We start from the raw sequence: 16694 nt of genomic DNA on the forward strand, positions 1-16694 counted from the left end.
AAAAATGATTAACGTTACCATCGGTGACTGGGAGGAGCAGCCGCGCGCAGACTAATTAGCCTAATCTTCAAAGTACTTTAGATTGCAGTGGAAACGCAGACAGTAGCAGGTCTGGGGGAAAAAAAGTTCCTGTAAAAAAAGTTCCTGGTACAAATTGTTCTGGGTAATTTCGGTGGAAACGCGCCTATAGAGACATTAGAAATACAAAAATACACACACAAATTCAAATAAGTTCAGCAGCACAGATAAAACTAAAACAAAACAAAAAACTCTACAGCATAACATATTCATGCTGCATTGCATGCTGGGTGCCGTCAAAGTACATATGCACTGTAGAAATACAGTATGATATTATTTGTTTACAGTAATTTGTGTACATTTGACTGTAAACTTGCAGTAAAACATCTTTATTTACAGTACAAAATCTACCTATCTGTCGATGAAAATCTATCTTTCTGTCTATCTGTCTGTAGATTTAGAAAGAAATGTACCTCAGATCAGCTGATGTGTGTCTTCCCTTAAATTGTATTGGCTTGCCCATAGACTGGTCACTCTTCATGGACACACAGCTGGACTCTGGTGGGTTTGATCTCTCCCTGCGACGTATAATAAAATACAATAGGCCATCATAGAAACATTAGAAAATGAGACAAGAATGCAAATAGTTGATTTACAGTTTGTGTCGATTGGTTTGGCTCAATTATCGAATGAGACTTTTTTTCTCTGAACAATTAGTTTCTTGTTCACATCAGATTAAAATTTCTTATTAATTTACTTTAATTATTAATTAATTTATTTAATTTAAATACATTTTCTTATTAATTAAGGTGTGCTGTGGTATCTGGCAACAAGATGCAAGCAGCAGATCCTTTAAGTCCTGTAAGTTGCGAGGTGGGGCCTCCATGGATCTGACTTGTTTGTTCAGCACATCCCACAGATGCTTGATTGGATTGAGATCTGGGGAAATTGGAGGCCAAGTCAACACCTCAAACTCGTTGTGCTCCTCAAACCATTCCTGAACCATTTTTGCTTTGGCAGGGCGCATTATCCTGCTGAAAGAGACCACAGCCACCAGGGAATACCGTTTCCATGAAAGGGTGTACATGGTCTGCAACAATGCTTAGGTAGGTGGTATGTGTGTATGTGTCAAAGTAAAATCCACATGGATAGCAGGACCCATGGTTTCCCAGCAGAACATTGCCCAAAGCATCACAGTGCCTGCTTGCCTTCTTCCCATAGTGCATCCTGGTGTCATGTGTTCCCCAGGTAAGCAATGCACATGCACCGGGCCATCCATGGGACGTAAAAAAAAACGTGATACATCAGACCAGGCCACCTTTTTCCATTGCTCCGTGGTCCAGTTCTGATGCTCACATGCCCACTTATTGGTGCTTTCAGCAGTGGACAGGGGTCAGCATGGGCACCCTGACTGGTCTGCGGTTATGCAGCCCCACACACAACAAACTGCGATGCACTGTGTATTCTGACAACTTTCTATCAGAACCAGCATTAACTTCTTGAGTAATTTGAGCAACAGTAGATCGTCTGTTTGGACCATACGAGCCAGCCTTTGCCACGTGCATCAATGAGCCTTGGCCACCCATGGTTCACCACTGTTCCTTCCTTGGACCACTTTTAATAGATACTGACCACTGCAGACCGGGAACACCCCACAAGAGCTGCAGTTTTGGAGATGCTCTGACCCAGTCATCTAGGCATCACAATTTGGCCCTTGTCAAACTCGCTCAAATCCTTACGCTTGCCCATTATTCCTGCTTCTAACACGTCAACGTTGAGGACAAAATGTTCACTTGCTGCCTAATATATCCCACTCACTAACTGGTGCCCTGATGAAGAGATAATCAGTGTTATTCACTTCACCTGTCATAATGTAATGCCTGATCGGTGTGTATATAGTATGTGTGTGTTGCAATGGAGTTTGCTGTCTATCTGTCTGTAGATTTAGAAATAAATGTACCTCAGATCAGCTGATGTGTGTCTTCCCTTAAATTGTATTGGCTTGCCCATTGACTGGTCACTCTTCATGGACACACAGCTGGACTCTGGTGGGTTTGATCTCTCCCTGTGACGTATAATAAAATACAATAGGCCATCATAGAAACATTAGAAAATGAGACAAGAATGCAAATAGTTGATTTACAGTTTGTGTCGATTGGTTTGGCTCAATTCTTCAAGATGCTCTGACACAGTCATCTAGGCATCACAATTTGGCCCTTGTCAAACTCGCTCAAACCTTACACTTGCCCATTATTCCTGCTTCTAACACGTCAACTTTGAGGACAAAATGTTCACTTGCTGCCTAATATATCCCACTCACTAACTGGTGCCCTGATGAAAAGATAATCAGTGTTATTCACTTCACCTGTCATAATGTAATGCCTGATCGGTGTGTATATAGTATGTGTGTGTTGCAATGGAGTTTGCTGTCTATCTGTCTGTAGATTTAGAAAGAAATGTACCTCAGATCAGCTGATGTGTGTCTTCCCTTAAATTGTATTGGCTTGCCCATTGACTGGTCACTCTTCATGGACACACAGCTGGACTCTGGTGGGTTTGATCTCTCCCTGTGACGTATAATAAAATACAATAGGCCATCATAGAAACATTAGAAAATGAGACAAGAATGCATATAGTTGATTTACAGTTTGTGTCGATTGGTTTGGCTCAATTCTTCAAGATGCTCTGACACAGTCATCTAGGCATCACAATTTGGCCCTTGTCAAACTCGCTCAAACCTTACACTTGCCCATTTTTCCTGCTTCTAACACGTCAACTTTGAGGACAAAATGCTCACTTGCTGCCCACTCACTAACTGGTGCCGTGACGAAAAGATAATCAGTGTTATTCACTTCACCTGTCAGTGGTCATAATGTAATGCCTGATCGGTGTGTATATAGTATGTGTGTGTTGCAATGGAGTTTGCTGTCAGCACAATCACCACCATTTTAGAACGTGGAGGAACATCCCAAGCCTGAACAGCAGCAGCTACATCAGTACTTATTTGTACATATTTGTACTTACTCATTTGTATTTATGCAGTACATTTATTTTTGTAGAATTGTGTTGCATGTAAGCTGACAAATTCTTGTCATGGAAGAGCAATAGGAAGATATGTAAGAAGATATGTATGTGTTAAGAGAAATATATAATACAGTGTGTAAAAATGAACCAATATTATTTACTTTTCCCAGTCAATATTTACCTACTATCTGAATCTGTATTTACATTAAAAAGCTTAGTGTGATCCACAAGAACACCCAGCAAGACAAAACTGACATTATTGAGTAGAATAGAAAGCAGTTAGTGTCAACAAAAAAGGAAAAAAAAACATGACATTTGTATATAACAAATATTTCCATGGTGAAAAAACATCTAAACATTTTGACCAGTGTGGCTCACACAATGACAAAAACACTTTGTATTTGGTGGCACTGGCCAATTTACTGACACAATAATTAGGTTTTATATATATATAAACTATAGTAACTCAGAACTCCAAAACTTACAACATAAAACGCCTCAGGTTACTTAAGGTAACCATGGTTGAACATGCGTTCACTAGCTGATGCTTTGTTGTGATGGGTCGGTCATGAACGATTCGTTCATTTTTGAACAAATCTTTAATATGACTCGGGAACAACGAACTGTCTCAGAGAGTGATTCGTTAATTTTGTACGCATGCGCAACATCCCAAAGGTTTTGTACAGGAGACAGAATTGATTAGTTCACGTCTCTAGTCTTCAGGTTCGAGTCATTCGTTCATCCCGTGACATCCCCATAGAGGCTATGCTGTCTGTAACAGAACGAGAAATGTTTAGTTCACCGCTTGAGTCTTCGGGTATGACTCTTCTGATTCTCGTTCTTTGGTCACATGACGTGACAGCTGTATTTGGATACAGAATTAGTTAATAATTCCTAAACTTCCTTACAAAAAAAAAAACGTCCTTTTTTAACTCTTACATTTACATGATGCGTTTCTGGTCTCAAATTGTAGCTTTTTTATTTCTTACAATTAAATTAGTTTTTATTATTTCTGTCATGATGGTTTTTTCCATAACATGTGGAAATAAAAAAAGAGTCGTGCTTTAAATAAACTTTATCCATATGATGGGGAAAATCACTTTGATAAAGCAAAGATACCTACAATAACAACATAGTTACATGACAAAAGAACAAACAACTCAAACCCGGGACCCGAGAGATAAACTAATCGTTTCTGTATACGGTACCGACTGCATAGACTTTTGGCTTAATGTGTCGGTCACGTGATGAACAAATGGCTCAAACCCGAGACTCAAGACGTGAACTAATTAATTCTGTATCCGGTACTGACTGCATAGCCTTATAGCTTATGTGGCTGTCACGTGATGAACCAATGACTCGAACCCGAGACTCAAGACGTGAACTAATTAATTCTGTATCCGGTACTGACTGCATAGCCTTATAGCTTATGTGGCTGTCACGTGATGAACCAATGACTCGAACCCGAGACTCAAGACGTGAACTAATTAATTCTGTATCCGGTACTGACTGCATAGCCTTATAGCTTATGTGGCTGTCACGTGATGAACCAATGACTCGAACCCGAGACTCAAGACGTGAACTAATTAATTCTGTATCCGGTACTGACTGCATAGCCTTATAGCTTATGTGGCTGTCACGTGATGAACCAATGACTCGAACCCGAGACTCAAGACGTGAACTAATTAATTCTGTATCCGGTACTGACTGCATAGCCTTATAGCTTATGTGGCTGTCACGTGATGAACCAATGACTCGAACCCGAGACTCAAGACGTGAACTAATTAATTCTGTATCCGGTACTGACTGCATAGCCTTATAGCTTATGTGGCTGTCACGTGATGAACCAATGACTCGAACCCGAGACTGAAGACGTGAACTAATTAATTCTGCATCCGGTACTGACTGCATAGCCTTATAGCTTATGTTGCTGTCACATGATGAATGAATGACTCAAACCCGAAGACTCACGATGTGAACTAATCAATTCTGTATCTGGTACTATAGACTGTATAGCTCAGTTTATGGGGAATGTCACGGGATGAACGAAATAACAAATCGGAGGGTGAGGTAAACTGACTGCATAGCCTGAATGAAGATTAATTAATCGTTTATGTTTCTCAAAATTTGGCCTTGTCCTTGCAGTTGATGTGTTGGGGGATTTGGCCATTAACATGTAACATATGAATTATATTTGAAATATTTGAAACATTTCAAATGAAAAAAGATTAGTTCATTTTGATGAAAGAGATTCAAAGATCCGAGTAAGTAAAAGGATCTGAACTTCCCATTATTAATGCTTTGGGGAAACTCCTTTCACTAAAAATACTGAAACCAGATTGAATTGCCCTATTGCCACTGCAATAGCCAGTGATGCTTTGGCCCTCGAGCAAAGGAGTGAGAGCATACATGCAAAGACTCTGAGGAGGTAACTTACACACGCAATGTTGTGTCCCCTACTCTCAGGGAACCATGGTTAAGTTAAGTAAGCTGAGACGTTCCGTTTCGAGGTAGATCTCTTTGGGGAATGTATAAGATCCCCATTGTGTAAAAACGACACAATCCCCAAATATAAAATAAGAGTTGAAATGGGAATGAGATAAGCACATGCCTTAGCAGGTGAGCATAAGCAGGCAGAAGAATGCCAAGCTTTCCCTAGGTAGGCCACTGAAATTATTGGGGACACTCAACCAGTTAGTTGGCAATCAGCAAATACAGTGCCTGCACCTTTGGCACCACCTAACACAGGGCTAAAGCCACGTCGTTAGAACAGAGCAATGCAATGAGATCAGCTCAGAAAAGCAGATTACTGAACACAGCCCAAGCACATAATAAACAAGCGAAACACTGGTAAGAATGACAATGTCACACACTCAGCGAGGTAGTCAGCCGTCAGCTAGAGCCTCATGAAAATAACAACGCAGAATGCTGCAGGTTGTGCGATGAATATATTTGTTCAATTAAATATGGACATATATAGAAAGCCAGGGTATATACCTGCAACTAACATTGGTGCAGGACTATCAAAACATACCAGACTACACAACCTAGTCAAAACCAACTGCTGCGGAGGGACGTGGCCACCAGGTCCTTCAGTCATCCAATGATGGCTCACCTATGTCCTGCTGCATGGCCACTACATGTGGTGTTTTAAGAAGGGATCTCAAGGTTATAAAAATCTAGCGAAGGTGTTTTGTGAAGACAAATATCCTGAATATACATACCCTTAGACAAAGCCCAAGACGTGGCCAAACCCCTAGTGGAGTGGGCATGAACACCTATAGGGCAATCTGCTCCTTGGGAAGCATAAACCAGGCAAATGGCTTCCAGTATCCAGGGCCTTTCGCACAATGAGAGCGAGCGTTTGTCAGATATTTTGCCCACTGTTATATCGGGAGAATCAAATGCATGAAATGCTTAACACCTGAGCTCTGAATAGGGTTGAGAGAGCACTTTAGGCTTATAACCACGTCTAGCATTAATAGAAAGAGATTAATAGAAAGAGATTCCCACATGCTAAAGTGAGCAGTAGCACCATCTTTAACGTGAGCACTCTTGACTCACTGAACCAAGGGCAAACAATTATACATTGTAGCATTTTTCAGCTTTTTTGGTTCCTTTTCACACCACACTGATTGCTTTGGTCCAAACCAGTTGAAACGTACCAAAATGCAGTCACATGACAACATCCACATCACTCATTGGCCATGGCGTATTTCCTAAATTGCGACTGAGCGGGCTGACCATTATCTATTACATTGTTTGTATACAATATGCAAACAATACATTTCTATAATGAAGCACGGATGCGGCTTGAAAACAAAGTTCTAATGCACTGCAAACGGCGAGCGCACTGTTCTTGTGAGTTTTCGAAAGTTGGGACCTAATATGGTCATCAGACCAAATTTCTATGAGGCTCCGGACCTCCTCACTACTCCAACTTTGTCCGCGAGCTGCCATGCTAAAGTGCAAACTGTCAACAAACACTTCCTCATCACATAATGTACAGCGCAACTGACTACGGCAGCTGGTTTAGTCCAAAAATGATCAGTACTTTTTGCAGTTGGGTCTGTTCGAGGCCGGATCACGTTCTCATCACAAATGAACCGCTCCAGAGTTGTTTGGTGCGCATATGGTGCGCACCCGAGTGCGATTGCTGCTTTGACACCTGACCAAACGAACCGCACCAAACGAACTAAATGAGGCAGGTGTGAAAGCACCCTTAAAGGGCGGACTTGACAGAGCTCTGAGCACTAAAGACCAGTGTCTAGCTTCAAATGAGGGCTGGGAGATTCAATCACCTTGTGCCTCAGAAAGCCCGTTATTAAAGGGTCATGAAACCCCAAAACACTTTTTTTGAGATGTAAACAGATATATTTAGGCTGCACATCATTGAAAACACTAAAGGTACTCATTAATGTTATTCATATGTGAAAAATAGTTATTTTTGCATTTTTCAGAACGATTTCTGTCTTCCGGTTTGAAAAGCTGACTCGGAGCAAGGCTGAGCATCAAAAAAGCTGATGTCAGCGTGTACTTTTGGCCCAAGTATGGGGCTGCTCGAACATGCTGACGTCGACCGTTTCGAGCGATTCTCGACATATATTCATGACATAAAGCTTATTCAATCCAATCACTGCGCTGTAGTATGCATAACATATAATTTAGTTATTATGCATGAGACAGTCACTTCTGTCAGGTTCGTCTTCCATCATTATTGTTGAGACATGGTGGGGAAGTTTTGGAAGCAGTGTGCGGAAAAATCAAGGAGGAAAGTGAGGTGTTGTTTTCAGCGTGTCGTGAAGGTGCTCCCTGGATTACTTTCGTGTGGGTAAAGACCAATAATCTGCGGTGGAACAACCGAGGCGGATGGTCGCGCTAATACGAAGTAAGGGCGCTGATCGAGCTGTAACCGGGACGCCGTCTGTGGAAGCCATTGCTTCAAGATGTTGGGTCTGGAAACTCACCATAAGCAGGGCTCAATCCGAGGGGCGGGATAAACGGTTGTCTTTCAAATTCCCTCTGCACGCAATTGGATAGCGCCATGAGAGCCACAACCAACCAGAACAAAGAAGAAGGTGAAGCGAAGCTAACGTTAGTTCATAGATTAAACTATTAAACTTAGTATCCGGTCGGCAAACCTCAGAACACATCTTTTCTTAAGAATGACTTCAGTGCCGTTCTTTGTCCTTTTCTCAAAGAAAAGTTTAACTCCAAGTCTTCCAGAGTGTCAGCCAAAGCCGATTCGAAAGGCCGCTGTTCGCCAGCTTCTTTGTTTACAAGTAGCACGTAGAACCTCCGCAACTCTGCCGTGACGTGCCATAATTATGTTAAACCCGACCACCGACTCTATACACAATGTTATTGGCCTGACCAGAGTTTGGTTTTTCCAGCTTGCAGGTCTACCGCGAGTTCCTAGACTACACTTGCGGCAAAATAAATGTTCTGCCGCTAGGGTGCGTCTAGATTTCTAGGCTACTGCTGTACTATAATATTTGAGATATGGAGAATATTAAAGGCAGTCTGACGGACTACACAGAGCGTCCTCAAGCACATTGTTTTATGAGGCCAGCTACGACACCTGACCGGAGGATGTTCAAAATCCTGCCGTGCCACTCGCATCGGTTTCCATTAAATGACATTATATAGGTCCAACTCGTTGTTATTGTATTGCACTCACGCATCAACACCACTTTGTTCACAACTTCAGTTTGGTGATTATTCACTGAATGATGCGTTTGGTGTCCTAGACACAATGTGTGCTAACTGGCTTTACAGTAATGGAAACAAAAAAAATCTAAAACAAACTGGACCACTTTTTTATGGAAAAAACACCCAAGCCTGCCACTGTTGCGCACAAGATGAAAGCCTGCCATGAAATAATTAATTCAAGTGCACAGTGGAAATAATGGGGGAAAAAAAGAAATCTTTGGTGTTGAATGTTTATTTAATCAATATACACCGCGTCACGTCATATTTTCAACAGGCTTATTTTAATTGATTGGTAAAAATGCACATCGGTACAGTCTTTCTCAATTAACATGAAATCATCCATCGCGTTTGAGTTCAGCATTTGACTTAAAGGGGTCATGAACTGGCTTTTTTTATTTTTTTATACTGTTGTCTGAAGTCAACTTATGGCGTTTATGTGTTTTTCAGATTCAAAAACATCATAATGAATAAGTAATAGGCTATTTTCTGCCTTGGTTTTGAGGCTCTCTGAGAAACACTAGTATTTCACTAGTGTGGAGTCTGCGGGGGCAGACTCCACACTCCAGGAAAGGTTTCTAAACACAGACTGGAGTATGTTTGCTTCTCAAGCCACCAGTGGCGCTCACACGGACATTGACTCATTCACTTCCTCTGTATTGGATCATATCAATACCACCATCGACAGTGTTACAACCCAGAAACAGATCACCACATACCCTAATCAGAAGCCTTGGATGAACAGGGAAGTTCGACTCCTGCTGAAGTCACGCAATACTGCCTTCAGATCAGGTGATGCACAAGCCTACAGTACATCCAGAGCAAACCTGAAGAGGGGGATCAAAAAGGCCAAGCACTGCTACAAGCTAAAGATAGAGGGTCACTTTTCCAACTCTGACCCTCGACGCATGTGGCAGGGCATCCAGGCCATCAGTGACTACAAACCCACCCACTCCACCCCCGCAGCCACTGATGTCAACTTCCTGAACGAGCTAAATTACTTTTATGCTCGTTTTGAAAGAGACAACAGAGAAACTGCCACCAAGCTCAAACCCTCAGCTGACCACCCACCAATCACACTCTCCTCCACAGATGTCTGCAAGGCACTGAGCCGGATCAGCGCACACAAGGCTGCTGGACCAGACAACATCCCTGGTCGTGTTCTCAGGGCATGTGCGGAGCAGCTCGCTGGGGTTTTTACAGACATTTTCAACCTGTCTCATGCCCAAGCAACTGTACCTTCATGCTTCAAACGCACTTCCATTGTGCCAGTGCCGAAACACTCTAGCCCGAGGTGCCCTAATGACTACCGCCCTGTAGCACTCACACCCATCGTTATGAAGTGCTTTGAGCGGCTGGTCCTGGAACACCTAAAAGACTCTTTACCATCCACATTGGACTCACACCAGTTTGCCTACCGCAGCAATAGGAGCACAGAGGATGCCGTTTCCATGGCACTGCACTCTGTGCTCACCCATCTGGACCATAAGAACACGTATGCACGCATGCTGTTTGTTGACTTCAGCTCAGCATTCAACACTGTCATCCCATCCAAGTTAATAGCCAAACTTGGAGACCTGGGCATCAACACTTCAATGTGTAACTGGATTTTGGACTTCCTAACTGACAGACCCCAGAATGTTTGTTCAGGATTCACCTGCTCCACATCCATCACACTCAACACTGGTGTACCACAGGGCTGTGTGCTAAGTCCGTTTCTCTACTCCCTCTTCACCGCCGACTGCAAGCCTGTGTATGGATCTAATTCCATCGTCAAGTTTGCGGACGACACAACGGTGATCGGGCTCATCAGCAACAACGATGAGACCGCCTACAGGGAAGAGATCCAGCACCTGGCCACATGGTGCGCTGATAATAACCTGCTCCTCAACACCACCAAAACGAAGGAGCTCATCGTGGACTTCAGGAAAGAGTCAAGAGGCACACACGACAACATCCATATCAATGGAATGGCTGTTGAGCGTGTCTCCAGTTTCAAGTTCCTGGGGACCCACATCTCGGCGGACATGTCGTGGACGACCAACACCTCCAGCCTGGTCAAGAAGGCTCACCAGCGCCTCTTCTTCCTGAGGACACTGAGGAAGAATCAGCTCTCCTCGGCTATCCTGGTGAACTTCTATCGCTGCGCAATAGAAAGCATCCTGACCAACTGTGTGGCAGTGTGGTATGGGAGCTGCTCTGTTGCGGAGCGCAAGGCACTGCAGCGGGTGGTGAAAACTGCCCAGCGCATCACAGGGACTCCACTACCTGCCATCGAGCACATCCAGAGGAAACGCTGCCTGCATCGAGCTCGCAGCATCCTCAAGGACTCCTCTCACCCAGCCCACAGACTGTTTTCTCTCCTGCCCTCCGGCAGGCGTTTCAGGATCCACCGGACCAGGACCAGCAGACTAAAGAACAGTTTTTTCCCCAGAGCTGTCTCTTTATTGAACTCAAACCCCCGTTGATCCACTTCCCTCATAAACTGATAACTCTCCTACCTCACATCTTCCTTCACTTTGTTATTTGCACTACCGACTGTTTATCACAGTAACAACTGTTTACATATGCATCTTGCACTGCCATATCTTAACTGGATTATGCTCATTTGCACTGCCGACTGTATTTATAGTACCAATGTTTACATTTGCATTTTGCACTGTACTTCTAACTGTAATATGCAACCACTTTCCACTGCACTTTCCACTTTTTTTTTTTCCGGATAGCTCTGTCCATAATTTATTGCACTACCCTAATACACTGCTATTCCTCATATTAGCCTAACATATTATTGTATACCTCTATCTGTAAAATTCTGTTTATAGTAATAGCCATCTGTATATTGTATTCATAGTACATATTCACCTGTAAATTCTGTTTATAGTAATAGCCATCTGTATATTTATTCACTGTACATATTCACCTGTAAATTCAGTTCTGTTTATAGTAATAACGTCTCTCTATTTATACATATTTATACATATTCAGTACATATCCATGTCCTGCACTTACGCATCCATTGTATATCCTGCACTTGCTGCTATTGCACTTCTGGTTAGACCTAAACTGCATTTCGTTGCCTTGTACTTGTACTTGTGTAATGACAATAAAGTTGAATCTAATCTAATCTAATCTAATTTGATGGGCGTGCCGAACTGAAGACTTGGAAGTAAACGCCCACGGCTAGGATTGGATAATATTTGCATATTTAATGAGCTTCAGCTACCGTCTGTCCCAGGAATCGTCTAGGGGAAATGCTATGAGAAAAAATATAATATATCAAAAAACTATCAAACAAACACTAAATCACACACACACAGACACACACACACACACTAGCGCGGAGACACACACACACACTCACACGGACATGGACACGGACGGACACACACACACACACACACACACACACACACACACACACACACACACACACACACACTCGCGCGGAGACACACACACACACGGACACACACTCTCGCTCGCGCGGACACACACATAACGTTACAACAAGTCTCTCGTGTGACTGGATAGACACATAGGCCTACACATTATCAATACACAATCACATATCAAACGATCTGTTATGCAATACTATCACGTATAAAAAAAAAAACATGTTTTACTCACATAAGTGTGCTGCACCATTCCTGTCGGGTCCAATATAGATGGAACAGCATTGTGTTTCAATCTCAATATGTTTGCAAATCCAGTGTCAACCTGTGCCTTGTTTTCAAATGATTCCGCGGTGAAATGAAGCGAACACACGTACACCGTCTTCCCCACGTGAGCTGGAACTTCATTAAAAATAAAGTTCAACCACATATTCCTAATATTAGGATCCGAAGGAAGCTTCTACAGCGACTGTGTTCTTCCACAACCAGGAATAGCAATATCGTCATATATTCTCAGCATGTTTATTGCTGCTGGCTAGCAATCCGACCATCTCCATGAGTCAGTGGGCGGGGCTACTGAATTACACGTGCTTATTATTCTGTAGAGGCGGTGTTTCGTCACGCGATGACGTAAGGGTGAAGCACAAGATCGTTTTCAGGCTCTGGTGTCTATAAAAGCTTTTCTTTGACTAACAAGAAAGTTTTCAGCTCTGAAACTTACAGGATATTCTTATATTTGCCATGACCTCTTATATATCAAAAGCTCAAGGGAAAGTTGATTTCTCAATTCATCACCACTTTAAGGGACCTATTTTGATCCCTTAATTTTTTAAAGGCTAAATGGTTACTAAGGACTTTGTTAAACGCATAATAGAAGGGAAATACTTAGTAACAGCCTTAAGATTCCTTAAATGGACCCTTAGGGTTTTTTCTTGCAACCCATGTTTCACTAAGGGTACCCTTAACCTTAAAACTAAGGGTTTTCTTAACTTAAGGGCTTTCTTAACTTAAGGGCTTTCATGCAACTGGGCTCTGGTGCTTGTGGCTCTCCAACACATCGTGGGACTAAGCAATTATAAGCCAGTCATCACTATTTGGATGGGAACGTAAGCGTCCTTCAGGTCCAATGCTATAAACCAGTCCTGGGTTATGCACGAGGATCTGCTTTACAGTGGTCATCTTGAACAAGTGCTTCGCCAGCACTCGATTCAGCAATCCTTAGTCCAAAATCGGACGCAAGTCACCATCCTTTTTTCCCAACGAGAAAGTAGCGCTGTACAGACTGCACTGACATTGCTCTGGAGATGCCACTTGCTACTTACATGCAAACTGAAGTGAATAGCCTTTCTTTATAGTAGGGATGAAACGGTATGGAAATTTAACATCACGATTATAGTGACCCAAATTATCACGGTTATCAATATTATCACGGTTTTGTTCAAATGAGATGAAAGTGTTCAAAAAGAACAGATGCACACACTTAAAACATTTCAAAAAGTTTTATATTTGAAAATCAACAAACAACAAATAACTAAAGCAGCTCTATGCACTTTTTTAAGCTAGATTCTATTCAGTGGGATTTCCTTCCTTATAATGGCCGTCGTCAATAGCAACGCATAACGCATAAATAATAATAATTTGTCGTAAATATAATCTCTAATATTATCTCTGTAAATATATTCTCAAGCAATATTCAATAGTCAGTGTTCAGCAATGATGCATTTAAATCTAGCATATTTTGTGTAAGAGCCCAAACAGTATCCTAGTGAAATAATGCATATCAATATTTCCATATGATTTAACAGTTTATTTTATTAAATATCAAAATGTGCGCATCATACCTGACACCTAAATGAACACTTTATAGTCAGTTTTATGACTGTGATTCTCTTCAAATGCGAGTGAAATTTGAATCGTGTATAACGTTACCAATGTTGTATGTAACTTTAGAGACGGTCCCTAAATACGCCTGCGTTATGCCAGTCATATCAGATGCGCTGTGGTTCTGCTGTGTTTTTTTAAACCATTTTTGCTGCTGAAATAGAACAAAAACAGTCAACCACTGTATGATGAGTGAATCTCCTGCATACATCCCACGTTTATCTCTGCTTTGAGTGTAGAGTGAGAGTGGCGCGCGCTCTGAACAAAACTCCGCTAATCTGAACGACTCTGATTATGAGACATTGCATTCATAAACTCAATAGAAACACGTGTAAGTGGTTATAATGCGCAACGCGATTATAACAGATGGCTTTTGAGAAGACTATAATAAGTTCAACAGCCAGAGTGGCTATAGTGTGCAGCCGAAATAACGTTACACCCGCAAACGGCGGTTGTTAATGTCAAGCCCTGATTATTATCCCTTAAATGCCACCCTAGTCTTGTCTGAATTTGTTCGTTCGCTTCACGTTATTATTTCCAAGACGTAGTTTTGGTATTTGGGTCAAAGTCCACTTGCCTTGCATTCGTAGTTTTGAAGTGTTTCAGCGACTTTCTTCTGGCATGTTCTGCAGACAGGGTGACCATCTTCGATTAAGTTTCCCTCAGGACTTTTGTTAAAGCCAAAATATGACAACGCCTCAGATTTGGTCCTTTTAGAGTCTGAAAAATCTCCCGGCGCTGTCACTGCCATCTGCCATTTCTTCTCATTCAAAAAACAGCAGTGCTGCACCAGACTGACGCTGACTGGACCGCGAGTTTTCACAATCGTGATAATCACACGCGGTTTTAATGATAATTAAATTTTATACAATATTACTAACCGTCACTTACATTTTATCGTGGTTTATCGTGAAACCGGTAATCGTTTCATCCCTACTTTATAGTATTGATAATAACCCAGCGCTGCCAATGCGCTCAAGCAGTCTGACAGGGATTGCAGCAATCTCTGCTGTGGCGAGGGCTGACCAGTCCAGGCCAAGATCACTTAAAGCCTCATTGAGGATATTTAGCAGCTCCTCATTTTCCAGGTGGTGCTACTGAGGGGCTCCTGCCTCGTCTAACGGGCTTCTGACCAAGTGCCTGAATCAGAGGCGTAAATCGGCATAGTGTCATCCTCTCCATAACTGAAAGAGACTATGTCCCCCGCTTCAGGGGAAGGGCAAAGGCTGGCATCAGAATAGAAGACAGAGGGCTCCTGGGAATGATGAAGACATGGGCATTTGTTCAATGTCAACTCATCGAGGGAGCCACCCGAGTGAACTCACAATGGAGAGGGAGGCGCGATGCAAGGAAGGCCGCTGTTAAGAACAACAGCAAGCCTCGCAAGGAGAGTCTTGATTGGCATATATTTGCAGAAAAGCACTTTGCAGAAATAACGTGATTCAATCAGGCACATACCTTCCTTCCATGACACATCCCTTAAATTGTATTGGCTTGCCCATAGACTGGTCACTCTTCATGGACACACAGCTGGACTCCGGTGGGTTTGATCTCTCCCTGTGCAATAGACTTAGAATAAATTACAATGTCATATAGACAGTAGAAAATGAGACAATAATTCATATAGTTACTTGAAAAGTGTTTTTGACTGTATTAAAGCAAAAAAAATTCCATAATATGTTTGCCAATATTGTCGATTGTGCTCGCTCCTTTTGCGTGTCCTCAATCTAGCAAGCCATGTGAGCATTGAGTCTGAGGAGGAGGGGGTGGGGGAAACAACTCTCTCCAATATTTAGAATTTGGACTGCAGTACCAATTTCAACCACTAGCTGTCAATTTTACATACTGCACCTTTAACACTTTAACCTTTCTCCCAAGGTTTTTTTTTCTCCATTATACCACTCCATTATAGAGTTTTGGTTCCTTTCCACTGTTGCCTTTGGCTTGGCTTGGCTTGCATGGGGACACTAAATATTCAACGAAATATTCAAATACATTTTAAACTAAATTACTGATCTGCCCGCATTGTCACTATAGGATAATTGAAATGAGCTGGATGACATCACCGTTTTCTCCAGAGCGGCTGTACAGGCAAATCAAATTCTGTTGCATTATTTTCCTGTTTAACACTGTGAAGCTGCTTTGAAACAATCGGCATTGTAAAAAGCGCTATATAAATAAAGGTGACTTGACTTGACGATAAACTTTGCACGGTATCTATCTATCTATCTATCTATCTATCTATCTATCTATCTATCTATCTATCTATCTATCTATCTATCTATCTATCTATCTATCTATCTATCTATCTATCTATCTATCTATCTATCTATCTATCTATCTATCTATCTATCTATCTATCAGCTGGACTCCGGTGGGTTTGATCTCTCCCTGCACTCTCAGAAAAAAAGGTACAGGGCTGTCACTGGGGCGGTACCCTAAGGTACAAAAGTAAAAAGGTACATCTTTGTACCTTACTCACCCCTGAAAGGTACATTTTAGTACCTCAAAAGGTACATATCAGTACTTTAAGAGTGCATATTAGTACCTTAAAGGTACATATTAGTACCTTAAAGGTACATATTAATACCTTAAAGGTACATATTAGTACCTTTTTTGTTATGTACCTTAGGGTACCGCCCCAGTGACAGCAATGTACCTTTTTTT

General features: G+C 42.0%; 1 protein-coding gene across 1 annotated transcript in view; it reads right to left on the reverse strand.

Moving 5' to 3' along the window:
- LOC307124146 (NLR family CARD domain-containing protein 3-like) overlaps positions 1 to 15503 on the reverse strand; it is a gene marked incomplete at both ends in the record, with an annotated part of 31659 nt that extends 16156 nt beyond the window's left edge. The window contains 2 exons of the mRNA XM_079813194.1: positions 15161 to 15282; positions 15486 to 15503. Of these exons, the coding sequence (XP_079669320.1) occupies positions 15161 to 15282; positions 15486 to 15503 (140 nt within the window). The remainder of the gene's footprint in view (positions 1 to 15160; positions 15283 to 15485) is intronic.
- Positions 15504 to 16694: the final 1191 nt, after the last annotated feature.

Source organism: Gobio gobio (genome assembly GCF_949357685.1).
Source record: "Gobio gobio genome assembly, chromosome: 3".
In the NCBI taxonomy this organism is placed as follows: domain Eukaryota; kingdom Metazoa; phylum Chordata; class Actinopteri; order Cypriniformes; family Gobionidae; genus Gobio; species Gobio gobio.